The following is a 15,388-nucleotide window of genomic DNA, read 5'->3' as shown; positions in this document are numbered from 1 at the left end:
ATATTGAAAACAAGTCATTTATGTGGTTTTCTTTCAAAAACAAGGTTGCATTATTTGATCAAAAATACAGTAAACACAGCAATATTGTGAAATATTATTACAGTTCAAAATAACTGTTTTCTATGTGAATATATAGTAAAATGTAATTTATTCCTGTGATCAAAGCTGAATTTTCAGCATCATTACTCCAGTCTTCGGTGTCACATGATCCTGATATGATGCTACTGATACATTTTTCAGGATTCTTTGACAGCTTTTACATTATAAATGTCTCTACTGTCACTTTTGATCAATTTAATGCATCCTTGCATTAGAAGCACATATTTCAAAAGTCTTTTAAATGGTACACACACTAAAAAAAGGTGTGTTGGGTGTTACATGATTTAATTGTGTACATCGGTCCCACATGAATCAATTAAGTTAAACAAACATCATTTGTTCATGTAACTTCAACACCATGGAATAAATACATTTTAAGTGACCCAATTAAGTATCTCAAAGTGAATTTGATATGGCTCCCTGACATGATTCAGGCATTCAATTTCAGATATTCTTTCATCCACTTCAATTTCATATATTTGAATGTTACACAGCTGAATTATAATACTGCACTAGCTAGATGACAAACTTTTAGCTAGCAATAGCCAGGGGCCTTTCTAGGATTTTCATTTTGGGGCTCAGCCCCCAGTGAGGGTATGAAAAATAAATGGTAAGCTTTAGTTTAGGGTCCAATTCTCTCTATTAACTAGTAGCTTATTAGTATACATATTAGGATATTGGCTGTTTATTATAACTTATAAAGCAAATATTAATGCCTTATTCTGCATGCCCATATTGTTCATCCCTTAATCATACAATTTAGGCAGGTTTATAATCACTGAGATCCCAAATGTGAGGTAGTTAGGGGGGTTCGGGGGATTTCCATGATCTACAAATGTGCATTTTAAGATGTTCTGAACACCAAAAAATTTGATAACAATAGCTTGAAAACCATGTCAGTGGGCAGATACGACTGATAAAGTTTTTCCATTTTCGTCAGTGAAGACAGTAAACATATGTTTAACTGATATTTATATGCTTTATGAATCATTTTCATAGACATGTTAATTTACTGAAGGCTACCAGGAAAGCTAGGTAACTAAATGTATTCAATTAATTCACAATATGCACACATTCAGTACTAATCTTAAGCCCTATACAGGCTGAAAAAAGCTGAGCTTTTTTATTTACTGAATGCTACAAATGGAATTATTAATAATATGCACACATTCATTACTACACATCCTATGCCTAATCTGAAGAAAATGGCTTTGTTAATATTTCTTGTTTGTTAATTATATTATAAATGACATTACATAGGCCTATTTCAATTCAAAATGGCGAAATTAGACACAAGTTTATTCATTTGCCTGAATATTTTTGTCATTTGTTTAACATTTTTGACTTAAAGAAGCAGCAGCCAAATATGAAATGTTTAGTTTAGCTACATATCTCGCACTTGACGTCGAGTCCTGCAGCTCTGCTGCTAAAATTCGCGCTCAGCCTCAGCAGCATCTGTGCGTACATAAAGCCCGCCTACTCTGATTTGATTGGTTTTCTCTAATATTTTGGCATTGACTAGTGGTGACAGACCAATGAGGCTCAGATCAACACACACCTCTGCTTCTGACATGCGTTCTGCTCGACGCCGCTGCGGATTGAAGAACACGCTGATTAAAAGACGGGACGAAGCCTCCCGCCAGTTTCAGTAATAAAGGTTAATCACACATTTTTTAGGGGGCTGGGCAGAAGTTTAGGGGGGGCTGAAGCCCCCTTAAAATGGGCCTAGTGACGCCCATGGCAATAGCACATATTTGCATCTTAAATGCTAAGCATTCAGAAAAGACATTGTGACATTAGTATTAGTCCACAGCCTAAGCAAAAGCTCCGCTCTTCTCCACAATGGTAACCCACTGTCATTTAAATTGTTTTAATAATTCCAACATATTTGAATATTAAACACTATTAATCACAATCAAGTCAAAAATACATAAAATAACACCATTTACTCTCTCTTGATTTAGCCATATGCAAAGCATGCTGGGAACTAAAAAGCCTCGCCCAGTTTCAGTTAATGCAACACAAATCATTCATGAAATCTCAACACAAACGGATTAAGTAAGCTTCAATTCGACTTATATTTAAGTGGATTGAACACAATCAAATTAAGTTAGGACAAAATGTATAGCAATTGTGTTGCTTTAGCTCATTTTAACAAGCAGTAAAAAATTATGTTTTTCAGTGCAGCAATAGTAAAAGTGATGCTCGACTTTGCAAACACCACAAAAAAAAAAGTACAACATGCTCACTTTTCCGGGAACTCGTATTTGAGTCAACATGATCTTCAACCTCAGATATTTTCAGCATATTTCGGCGTCTCGTTGCAAGGCTGATTTCGAGATGAGTTTGCAGAGGAAGGTGATACGTCTGACTCGATGATAAGACTCAAACCCTTTTCAAAGGAAATGTAAATATAGACCTGGTTTTCATCCAGGCACTGTTTTCACGGAATTTCCAGCACGGCCTAAAAACTGGGAAGGGGGTCCTGAGGCTCAACGGGCCGGAATACCGCAAACCTCCAGGGAGATTTTTCCTGAGTGTAGGGGTCTGCGCCGCCTCAGGCCGCATCGGAGATCAGCGTGAAACCGCAGGGCGTCTTTTCATCCCCTCTCAATAACTCAGGTAACAGCTTTTAAAAAAGAGGCCCGTCCGGTACATTAGGGGGATACAAAAACAGCGATGCGAAAGCTGAAAAAAAAGTAAAGAAAAACAGCCTGCTTTTTTGTCAATGGAATAATTTGTCTACGCTGACAAGACAGTCTGCAGGGCCACTTCCTGTGGCTCCGGTTTCAGACCGTACATCAGAACGAACAAAGATAGAGCAGGAGCGGCCAATTAAAACACAAAACACCTCCCTGTGCCCGAGCGGAATGATTTGTAATCACTCCCAAAACGAGCAGTTTCGCATCCAACATTCAAGATGTTTTAGCACGGCTAGCTAAACATGAAAAACAATTCATGTTTTTATGTATGAATTGAAATATCAAACATCCTGTGTGTAGACTCTCCTGTTTTAAATGACGTTTGGAGGCCTCGTTCCCGGTAGATTCCCGCTCAGATTCGGCCAGGCGGGGGGTGATCATGAAGGTAGCGTTTGTTCTTTGCCCTGGTCAGGACCCTTCATGGCAGAATGATTGACAGGTGTGAAGGGGGGGCGGGATGCTGAGTGGCCATGATGTGCAGGCGACAGATCTGTTTGTGTAAGGAAAGAGAACAGCGGGAGAGACATAGGAAAACTGCTAGTGCAAGCACCACTATTACTTACAACTAGTGATTTGGATAAACTCTTAATGGCAAGTATAAATGTTTAGTGTGTGTGTGTGTCATGCTGCAGCGTTTACTACTTTACTAAGTGATCAAACGCACCATTTTCAGCAACAACAAAAACACACACACACACACACACACACACACACACACACACACACACACACACACACACACACACACACACACACACACACACACACACACACACACACACACACACACACACACACACACACACATTAAATATATTTCAAAATAAACTAGGAACTACATAGCAATCACACAGAACATTCTAGCAACCCCCCAGGAATGTGCTAAAATCTACTAAAGAACACTTTAGCAAACCACAGAGCAACACCCTGGCAACCATCTAGAACACCATAGTAACCTTATAGCAACATTCTGTAAACCACTTAGAACACCTTAAAAACAGCGTAGAAACCACACAGAACATTTTAACAATCACCCCATAGTACTCCATAGTAACCACATAGCAACACCCTGGCAACCATCTAGAACATCATAGTAACCTCATACAACATGCCATTCAGAATACCTAGGAACCACATAGCAACCACACAGAACATTCTAGCAACCATCCATAAGAACACCTTACCAAACCCATAGCAACACCCTGGCAACCAAACCCATAGCAACACCCTGGCAACCATCTAGAACACCACAGTAACCTCATAGCAACATGCTGTAAACTAGGGCTGGGAATTGTATATATACAATTCGATTCGATTTCGATTCTTGAGGCTTCGATTCGATTCGATTTCGATTCGATATTGATTTATTAGCTTCGATATCGATTCAATAATAAGTAAATACACAAGTAATGAAGTACCTAAGTATATTTTTAAATAATGTGTGCAGTATTACCAATGTTTAAGTACAAATTGACCCCAGCATGTTTCCTGTCATGGTTTATTTAGCAGAATAAACCGTACAATATTGTACATGTGTTGAATACAAACCACAACTGTAACAAACAGGTGCTTTATTAACACCTCTAAAGTGCATGTAGCTGTAAGTAGTAGACAGTATATTTCTTTCTTCCTATACATTCAAGTAATAAAAGAAATGTAAACAGAAGCACAAAATGTGCATACTCATAAAAGAAAGTACAACCATAGATATGATAACATTACAAAGTGCTATTTTGTCAACACAATAAATAACACTGAACAGCTGATCAGAGAACCTTTGGCTTATTTACTTATTTACGTCGGCTTTTAACGTTGGCGGTGCAGGCTTGAACGGAGCGCAGCTGCTGTCTGCCATCTTGCTGTTTTTGTAAAGCGCGTCTTGTACAACGCTGAACCGCGCTGAACGCTCTCACTAGAGTGTTACCCACAGCGCCGCCACTGGCCGGTGGGCTGAATCGATTCATAGGATTTGATGAATCGATATTGAATTGAGAAACAAATAATTGCAATGCATTGATGAATCGATATTTTTACCCAGCTCTACTGTAAACCACTCGGAATACCTAGCAACAGCATAGTAACCACACAGAATATTTTAACAATCACCCAGGAATGTGCTAAAAGCTACTCAAGAACTCCATAGTAACCACATAGCAACACCCTGGCAACCATCTAGAACATCATAGTAACCTCATACAACATGCCACTCAGAATACATATCAACTGTGTAGCCACCACACAGAATATTCTAGCAACCACCCAGGAATGTGCTACAAACTCCTTAAGAACACCTTACCAAACACATAGCAACACCCTGGTAACCAAACCCATAGCAACACCCTGGCAACCATCTAGGACACCATAGTAACCTCATAGCAACATGCTGTAAACCACTCAGAATACATAGCAACTGTGTAGCAACCATGCAGAATATTCTAGTAACCACCCAGGAATGTGCTACAAACTCCTTAAAGGTCCCATGGCATGAAATTTTCATTTTATGAGGTTTTTCAACATTAATATGAGTTCCCCTAGCCTGAATATTGTCCCCAAGTGGATAGAAATGTTGATCGGTGTAAACCCGAGTTCTGGCTGTCTTTCTCTGCCTTTGAGATAATGACAGGCCAGACGAGCCAATCCTGAAGTCTCCTGGTTTGACGTCCAAGCAGGAACGGTTTCCTCCCTTTCCTCCGCCCAGAGAATCTGGCACGCCCATGCAAACACTCGAGATCATTAACGTTACTTGTGAACGAGTGAACGCTGGCAGTTTCTCACTGTGTGGATTTACAAATGAAAACAGAAGTCTTTTTTCAGTTCCTTCTGATCTGTGATCACTGATTTCTGATGTGTAGCAAATTATTTATTATTCGTGCACACGCTGCGGCTTCTCTCTCTCCCGACAGAACGGTGTTTTCGTGTTTTCTATCTTGTGAGTCAGTGTTTTTGTGCGTCCTCGTCGCGTCTATCGGTTCTACAATGTGCATACAGTTGTTACATCTTTAGAGATAAACCTCACACACGCTGAGGCTCGGGCTGCACTGATCAGTCGGCCTCCAACATCCCCGACCACCAGTACTGCATCTGGCCCACAGCGGAGGCACCAAACGCAGCGCGAGATTAAGCAGAAGGGGGGTAAGCGTGAGCATATCCGGGCTAGGCAGCTATCCCCACAATAAACTGGATTACATTCGATTACTGCTGTTGTGTCTTTGTTTGCGCTGTGTACTCAATGCGCGTCACTGACACTTTCCATATGATAGGAACATCTAAAAATAATGCTATTATCAACACTTACTCGTAACTCGTTCATCTCGACAGCTGTAATGGTACTTTGCATGTGTTACAAAGTTGGTAATAATGATGAAGACGGACTCGGCGTGACTGGGACTCGTGTTTATTCAGAACTCTCAGCTACAAACACAATAAACTCGCGCTGACAGACAGCGCTCTCACAACTCAGTAGTTACTATAAATAACTTTGTTAGCAATCGCTGAGCTCAGTCTCTGGTAACATTAGTGATGTCCGGTTCGTGAACGATCTTTCTTTTGAACCGGTTCTTTTTAGTGAACCGAATCAGTTCACCAAATCGGACTGAATCGTTCTAAAGGGTTCGCGTCTCCAGTCAGCGCTGATCCATAATTTACTAAAGTTACTAACTTTCTGACATGAGTGACAGCCCCTCCGACTAGAAATAGACTAATAACCTGAAGTATATGCTGTAACTACAACAGTTCACTGAACTGAGACTGACAGAACCGATGTGAAGTGAACTCCGGTCCATCCATCTCTCTGGCAGCAGCTCGTGCCTCGTAGACCAAGTTAAACCACGCCCCCTCCGCTCATATCAAACGCAAAGATGTCAGCCAATCACAACAGTGGGCGTTTTTACTGAAGTCTCACAGCAGACACGCCTCTTGTAACAGGGCATTCAGCCACAGGGCAAACAGCAGTATAGAAAAAATGCCTTTTATTTCTAAATTATGATATTTTATGATGTAAAAATCATACTAACAATATAAGTACACCTCAGGAAACATTAAAAAATAATAGAAAAATGCCATGCCATGGGACCTTTAAGAACACCTTACCAAACACATAGCAACACCCTGGTAACCAAACCCATAGCAACACCCTGGCAACCATCTAGAACACCATAGTAACCTCATAGCAACATGCTGTAAACCACTCAGAATACCTAGCAACTACATAGCAACCACACAGAAAATTTTAACAATCACCCAGGAATGTGCTAAAAACTACTCAAGAAGTCCATAGTAACCAACCACATAGCAACACACTGGCAACCATCTCTAGAACATCATTGTAACCTCATGACCACATGTTGTAAACACCTTAGAAACAGCATAGCAACCACACAGAACATTCTAACAATCACCCTGGAATGTGCTAAAAAACTACTAAAGAACTCCATAGTAACAATGTAGCAACACCCTGGCAACCATCTATAAAATCATTGTAACCTCATGACCACATGTTGTAAACACCTTAGAACCAGCATAGCAACCACACAGAACATACTAACAACCACCCTGGAATGTGCTAAAAACTACTAAATAACTCCTTAAGGCCAATTTATACTTCTGCGTCGAGTGCACGCAGAGGGTACGGCGTACCCTACGCATAGACGCGTTGGATACGCTGTACCCTACGCCGTAGCCTGACGCGCACCTCTCCAAAAATGTAACAACGCGTCAATTCTACGCGGACCGCAAGCGCTGTGATTGGTCTGCCAGAACCCTTCCCTCAGGTCAATAAATAAATAAAAAATCTGCGATAGGAGTGTGTGTGTGTGTGTGTGTGTCCAGAAATTGGATGATAGTTCCTTACGTCTGCTATAACACACTATTTTGCAGTCCAGCGATTCTTTATGGTAGTAAATAAATACATAGATCCGCTGAATATAGTTTATTTATTTTCTCATTAAAACCAAAGATGTTAATCAGTAATTGTATATCAAGAACAGGGACACATTAGGGTATATTTCGTGAATGAAGTCTCCGCAACAGCAATCGATTGCTCGAACCACCACTGCTGAAAACAGCGGCCACGAGCTCCGCATAGTTTCACAAATGCATTCCAGCGCCAGATCGCCTTGTTTAACTTTACTAATCAACTAGAGATGCTAAATTTGTATTAGATACAACAACTCAAGCTGCAAGAAAAGCCGCTCTCTCACTGCTGCTGATATTCCGACATGAATGTACAGATTCTACACATCAAGCTGCTTCTTCTTCGGCTGTTGTGTTGATTACACCAACATGCCCGAGGACACTGCCTCCTAGCGTCTGCATGTGGAATTGCACATTGACGCAGACAACAGCGCAGAAGTATAAATGCTCACGACGGCGTCGGCTACGCGCGTAGCCTACGGCGTACACTACGGCGTACACTCGACGCAGAAGTATAAATGGGCCTTTAGTAACCACATAGCAACACCCTGACAACCATCTAGAACATCATAGTAACCTCATGACCACATATCGTAAACACCTTAGAAACAGCATAGCAACCACACAGAACATTCTAACAACCACCCTGGAATGTGCTAAAAACTATGCAAGAACTCCTTAGTAACCCCATAGCAACACCCTGGAAACCATTATCATAGCAGTAAGTTTTGCATGGGCAAGAACCACTTACATTTTATTTAAAAATAAAAATATTGATTTTTACTAGATTACTGCTATTAACTTGGTATCAACCACTATTGACTTAAACTTAAAAACACTGTTTAGTGCAGACCCTGTATTGAATTATGATGTTACAGTCTGAGGGTATATTTGTGGGATGTGTAGTTAGCATGGGTTGAGGCCTCTGATGTGAGGTTAGGGTGTAGTGGTCTGTACTTCAGAGGAGCTGCTGGTAATGTAGGTGGTGTGTACGTTCTCATTCCTCCGCCATATGGAACTGGTCAGCAGCAGCTTAACAAGCCTCACAGGTGCGCGTGCGATTGGTGTACGGACCGCCGTCCCGCTCATGCCATGTAACTCCGTCCCACAGGTGTTTGTTTAAGGAAGCTTGAGTCGGGCTACACTGAAAATGCCCTTTAATGACGCGGCCCAACGTAAACATGCCGACCGCTCTGCGTATTTTCCCTACGAATTAAAAATGTGTAAATCCTTCCCGCTAATTGCTGGGCAAATATTTTTGCGGTATTTTTCTAATAGCTCTTATTCATCATGTGTCAGAGAGGCTAAATTACAGTATTTCGCCATCGCTGTAATCTGTGATCTCGGCCAAGTGCTCCTGAAACTCAAAGCATCCTTTTCATTATGACCAGCCTTTTTTGTCAGACGTCTTCCTTTTTATTAATCAACCAAGTGGGACTCTTTAATCGCTTGTAACATTTTTTGGGTTGACAGCCAAAATATGGGCTGTTGGGGTTTTCCCGAACGAGGACTGTAGGGTTACAGTGGTGGTAAAAATTTCGGAAACTCAACACTTATACTGGAAATCAGTTGTTTCCTTGAACTATATGTATTGTAAAGTCGAACACATTCATGTTCAAGGTGTATGTGCGTATGTTCACTATTTATCCCCAAAAGTATAGGCAAGTCTGACGAAACCCACATTTATAAGAATTAATTATTTTGAATTTATAATATTCAAAAGAACAGTTTATGTTTTAGGGGTAGGATGTATTCTTAGTCTATTATATTGTTATATATTTTTATTTTATTTTATTATAAATACAATTATATTTTATTTCATTACAATTTTATTTTATTATTTTTAATATTTTTATTTTATTTATATATATATATATATATATATATATATATATATATATATATATATATATATATATATATATATATATATATATATATATATATATATATATATATATATATATATTCAATTCCAATTGTATTATTTTGTTATATAATTATAAATACAATTATATTTAATTTCAATTTTATTCTATACATGTTAGTAAATTTTTTGTGTATTTTTATTATGAATATATTTAATATATATCAATTGCATTATTCTGTTATAATTTTTTTTTAAATGTTTTATTTAATTTCAGATTTGTTTTATTTTTTAAATATTTTTTATTACAAATATGTATGTATATATATATATATATATATATATATATATATATATATATATATATATATATATATATATATATATATATATATATATATATATATATATATATTAATCTTATTATTAATGTATTATTATTTGTTATATTTTTTCTTTTGTAAATACACTTATATTTAATTTTATATTATTTTGTTATAATTTTTTTATTTATTTTTTATTATTAATACAATTATATTTTATTTCATTTTTTCTATCATTTTTAATAAATTTGTATTTTATTTTTATTATAAATATATTGAACTTTAATTGTATTATTTTATTATAATTTTTATTTTATTATAAATAGAATTATATTTAATTATTTCATTTTCATTTTATTATTTTGCTATAAATTGTTGTTTTTATTTTATTTTATTAGTGTGAATAGAGTGTGTGTGTGTGTGTGTGTGTGTGTGTGATATTCCTCTTCTCCTTTCATCTCTGTCCTCAGCCCACAGTGTGTTGTAATCATGTCGGTCTCCTGATGTGTGTATCTTTGTTGCCCACTCAGCGGTCAGACCGGCGGTAGGTGGCGTCTATAGGGCGGCTGGGTTTCCAGCCTAGCCTGGGTAAAATCCAGGGAATTTTGGTACTCCATAGGTCATAGTGGTATAAAAAAATAGGATTTCCCCTTTTTTCCCAAGCCAAATCTCCCTCTGTCTGTGCCGATATCTCTGTTAGTTTAAACATGGCTACCGTAGAGGTTTGTGGTTGGCAGGCTGGCAGGTTCTGGACTCCTACAGCCAGCGGAGCTGTTGCACAGATTTAATGTCCTCCAGATGAACGATGGAATTGATCTTCCAGTTCTTACCTCATTACAGCTGGGAGGTATCCCAGAATTCCCAGTGTGGCTGGACCGCGGCCACACATTCACTCAGCAGGTTCTGTGAGCCGCCTCGTCAGACCACGTGTATATGAGCTCTGAGATCTCTGTTTTATTGTTTAATATCGTATTGGAAAGGTCATTAAATGATAAAACATGTTGTAAAAGTAAAATGGCAAAACATGTTCTATATAGTAAAAATCTTGTATCAAATCTTGTAATTTTGAGTGTCTTGAGAGCAGAATGATATAATGGTGATTTATACAGTATAATAACATTTAATAACCACAGATAATATTTATACAAAATTACTGAAATTAAGTGACATTGAATTTAAAGTGTTCTTAATTTTGTTGTGAGGTCTTCTACATTAGGTTTACATGCATCCAAGGTTAAAAACATTTTTTTTTTCATAATATACACTGCAGCATCAGTTCTTTTCTCACAGTGTCTGAAACCGTTTGATAAAGGATTCAGTCTCTCTAACATCCACCTTTCAGACACACACACACTGTTAAAGGGGCTATATGCAACTTTTTCCCAAAAATAAACGTAACAATAGCCTTTTTATTTTACCATTTATGACTCAAACATCTCCTGATGAGCACACTGACACATTGTCCGCTCACAGTGGGTGCACCTATAAGCCTGTATCCCATTTTTCCTATTTTCTGTCGGGTCGGATTTTTCCCGCGCTGTCTGCGGATGTGACGTCACCACCGCTGCGAGAGCGAGCAGAAAATAAGATCAGTTCTGTTTTTTGGCCACAGGTGTCAGTCGCGAGTTTAAATTTCAGAAAAACGCATATAGCCCCTTTAACTGATACTGACTGACAAGGGGCAGAAATATATACCCACAACACTAAAAAAAACCTCCTAGCAACACTCTAGCAACCACTAGGGAACATTCAGAACACCCTAGCAACACCCTAGCAACCACGAGGGAACATTCAGAACACTCTAGCAACAATCCAGAACTGCATAGAAGCGCACTAAAAACATTCACAACTCCCTAGCAAGCACATAGAACACCCTAGCAACACCCTAGGAACTACTAGAGAACATTTAGAACACTCTAGCAACCACTAGGGAACATTCAGAACACTCTAGCAAGCACATAGAACACCCTAGCAACACCCTAGGAACTACTAGAGAACATTTAGAACACTCTAGTAGCAACCACTAGGGAACATTCAGAACACTCTAGCAAGCACACAGAACACCCTAGCAACACCCTAGGAACACTAGCAACACCCTAGGAACTACTAGAGAACATTTAGAATACTCTAGCAACAATCCAGAACTGCATAGAAGCACACTAAAAACATTCACAACACCCTAGCAAGGAAACAGAACACCCTAGCAACACCCTAGCAACCATGAGGGAACATTCAGAACACTCTAGCAACAATCCAGAACGGCATAGAAGCACACTAAAAACATTCACAACTCCCTAGCAAGCACATAGAACACCCTAGCAACACCCTAGCAACTACTAGAGAACATTTAGAACACTCTAGCAACCACTAGGGAACATTCAGAACACTCTAGCAAGCACACAGAACACCCTAGCAACACCCTAGGAACCACTAGAGAACATTTAGAACACTCTAGCAACAATCCAGAACTGCATTGAAGAACTCTAAAAACATTCACAACACCCTAGCAAGGAAACAGAACACCCTAGCAACCATGAGGGAACATTCAGAACACTCTAGCAACAATCCAGAACGGCATAGAAGCACACTAAAAACATTCACAACTCCCTAGCAAGCACATAGAACACCCTAGCAACACCCTAGCAACTACTAGAGAACATTTAGAACACTCTAGCAACCACTAGGGAACATTCAGAACACTCTAGCAAGCACACAGAACACCCTAGCAACACCCTAGGAACCACTAGAGAACATTTAGAACACTCTAGCAACAATCCAGAACTGCATAGAAGCACACTAAAAACATTCACAACACCCTAGCAAGGAAACAGAACACCCTAGCAACACCCTAGCAACTACTAGAGAACATTTAGAACACTCTAGCAACCACTAGGGAACATTCAGAACACTCTAGCAACAATCAAGAACTACATAGAAGTACACTAAAACATTCACAACACCCTAGCAACACCCTAGCAACCACAAGAGAAACATTCACAACAAAAAAAACATAAATTTTCTCATAATATACATTGCAGCATCAGCTCTTTTCTCACAGTTTGATTGAGGATTCAGTCTCTCTAAGCCCCGCCTTTCCGAGAGCATGCTCTGCTCTGATTGGTCAGATTTTAGAACTAAAACTCTTTATCTGCCTGGCAGAAATAACCAATGTAATCTGTTTTCTCTGTCCTCTCAGCCTCTGAGCCCAATCTGAAGGTGCGGTCCAGACTCAAGCAGAAGGTGTCTGAGAGGAGAAGTGGACCCATCCGCCGCAGAGACGGCAGCATTCTCGTCACGCCGCTGAAAAAACGAACTTTAGATCTAACAGGTGAGCAAACGACAGGTGAGACAAACGACCATCTATCTGCAACCTGAAGCGCAGATGAACAGCCCTTCTATCAGACAACACAGATTAGAGAGATTTTGATGTTTGATATATAGACCAATGAGCTTCCACTGTGGGCGGAGCTCACTGTCCTGTCTTTAAGCACGTCCTGTTCTCTACCCGTCTAGATTCTTCAGCCAATGAGAGCCCTGCAGGTTCTGGACCGAGCTCACCCATTGGCTTGTGCAATGAGAACGGAGCAGCTTACCGGTCCAGCACCAGCCAAATTGAGGTACCACATTTGCTCACCCCTGAAACTTTCAATTAAAGGGTCAAATATATATACATTTTTCATCTTATATGATTACAATAGTGATAGGCCTTTTTTTTAAATCTCAGCCAATTATCTGATATTTGGCTATTTTGGGATGATATAAAATGAACATTAGAGTACTGTAGAAAACTTGTAATGCCTTTATTATGACACACCTCTTCACATGGGAAATGACTAACAATACTTGTGGGATGCAAGTATAAATGAAAATGTCTGAATATTATTGCATTGGAAAACAAAGTATCAAATCTGCAATCAAATATTGCTCAAGCTTTTTTTAGAACATGTTCATTTTTGCAGTGCAGCCGTTTTGCTTGTAAAGTGGATTTGTGATGTTTAATGCAATGCCATTCTTACATTTCCGTACCAGTCCTCTCTCTAAAACGAACAGGTCAATACCCTTCAGCACACACAGGCAGCTGTGGAACAGTTTTCCGTGCACTTGCGTGCAGTTTTGAGCCCATGATTGCATTTTTGGGAACTGAACCATAGACCCCAAAAAACTGAAACTAAATAAAATCCTCATTATAGTCCCGTGCCTCATTACTCTTATCAGACTATGAGGTGAATGAGTCGGGCCCCTCGAATGATCCTTTGTTTGGAGCTGAGCATACACAGACCCCGTCCCGGGACGCTCGTACCATCAGCCTGACAAACAAACACATGGAAAGTCTGCATTTAAAAGCACTTTTGAACATCAAGGCAACAGTAGAGTTCTATGGCGTTTGAGGTGTGATTGTATATGTGTGTGTGTGGCTGTGCTGTGCTGAACTAACTGTGACAGCTCTTTTCCGCTGCGGTTTCTGGCTTCGCTGGCGTTTGGGGAAGGGGGTGAGGGGCTCTGGGATGGTGAGGTTTATTTCTCCTGTGAAGTTCTGCCCAAGCATTTCCTCACGGGAAGCGGGCCAGCGAACTCTCCTCCTGTAGGCACACAGCCTCTGAGTTCATCCTCACATGAGAGACGCTAAACCTACAGCCATTAGTGAGGTGGTGTGATCATGAGATGCTGCAAAACTATGACCTAAAGATGACATCACATTATTAACACACACACACACACACACACACACACACACACACACACACACACACACACACACACACACACACACACACACACACACACACACACACACACACACACACACACACACACACACACACACACACACACACACACACACACACACACACACACACACACACACACACACACACTGTTAACTGATATTGACTGACAAGGGGCAGAAATAAATACCCATAACACTAGAAAACACCTATGAACACCCTAGCAACCACTAGAGAACATTTAGAACACCCTAGCAACCACTAGAGAACATTTTGAACACTCTAGCAACCACTAGAGAACATTTAGAACACTTTAGCAACCCCTAGAGAACATTTAGAACACTCTAGCAGCCCCTAGAGAACATTTAGAACACTCTAGCAACCCCTAGAGAACATTTAGAACACTCTAACAACCCCTAGAGAACATTTAGAACACTCTAGCAGCCCCTAGAGAACATTTAGAACACTCTAGCAGCCCCTAGAGAACATTTAGAACACTCTAACAACCCCTAGAGAACATTTAGAACACTCTAGCAGCCCCTAGAGAACATTTAGAACACTCTAGCAGCCCCTAGAGAACATTTAGAACACTCTAGCAGCCCCTAGAGAACATTTAGAGCACTCTAGCAGCCCCTAGAGAACATTTAGAACACTCTAACAACCCCTAGAGAACATTTAGAACAATTTAGCAACCCCTAGAGAACATTTTGAACACTCTAGCAACCCCTAGAGAACATTTAGAACACTCTAGCAACCCCT

General features: G+C 39.7%; 1 protein-coding gene across 2 annotated transcripts in view; it reads left to right on the top strand.

Moving 5' to 3' along the window:
- The window catches only part of LOC307134105 (histone deacetylase 9-B), a 54,064-nt gene that overhangs the window by 21,165 nt on the left and 17,511 nt on the right, over window positions 1-15,388 (top strand). For both annotated transcript variants that reach the window (XM_079829598.1, XM_079829597.1), the window contains exons 6-7: window positions 13,099-13,230; window positions 13,416-13,519. In XM_079829598.1, coding sequence (XP_079685724.1) covers window positions 13,099-13,230; window positions 13,416-13,519 — 236 coding nt within the window. The remainder of the gene's footprint in view (window positions 1-13,098; window positions 13,231-13,415; window positions 13,520-15,388) is intronic.

This window comes from Gobio gobio (genome assembly GCF_949357685.1).
Source record: "Gobio gobio genome assembly, chromosome: 11".
NCBI lineage: Eukaryota > Metazoa > Chordata > Actinopteri > Cypriniformes > Gobionidae > Gobio > Gobio gobio.
The sequence above is the reverse complement of the archived record's forward strand: the minus strand, read 5'-3'. Positions and strand labels throughout refer to the sequence as shown.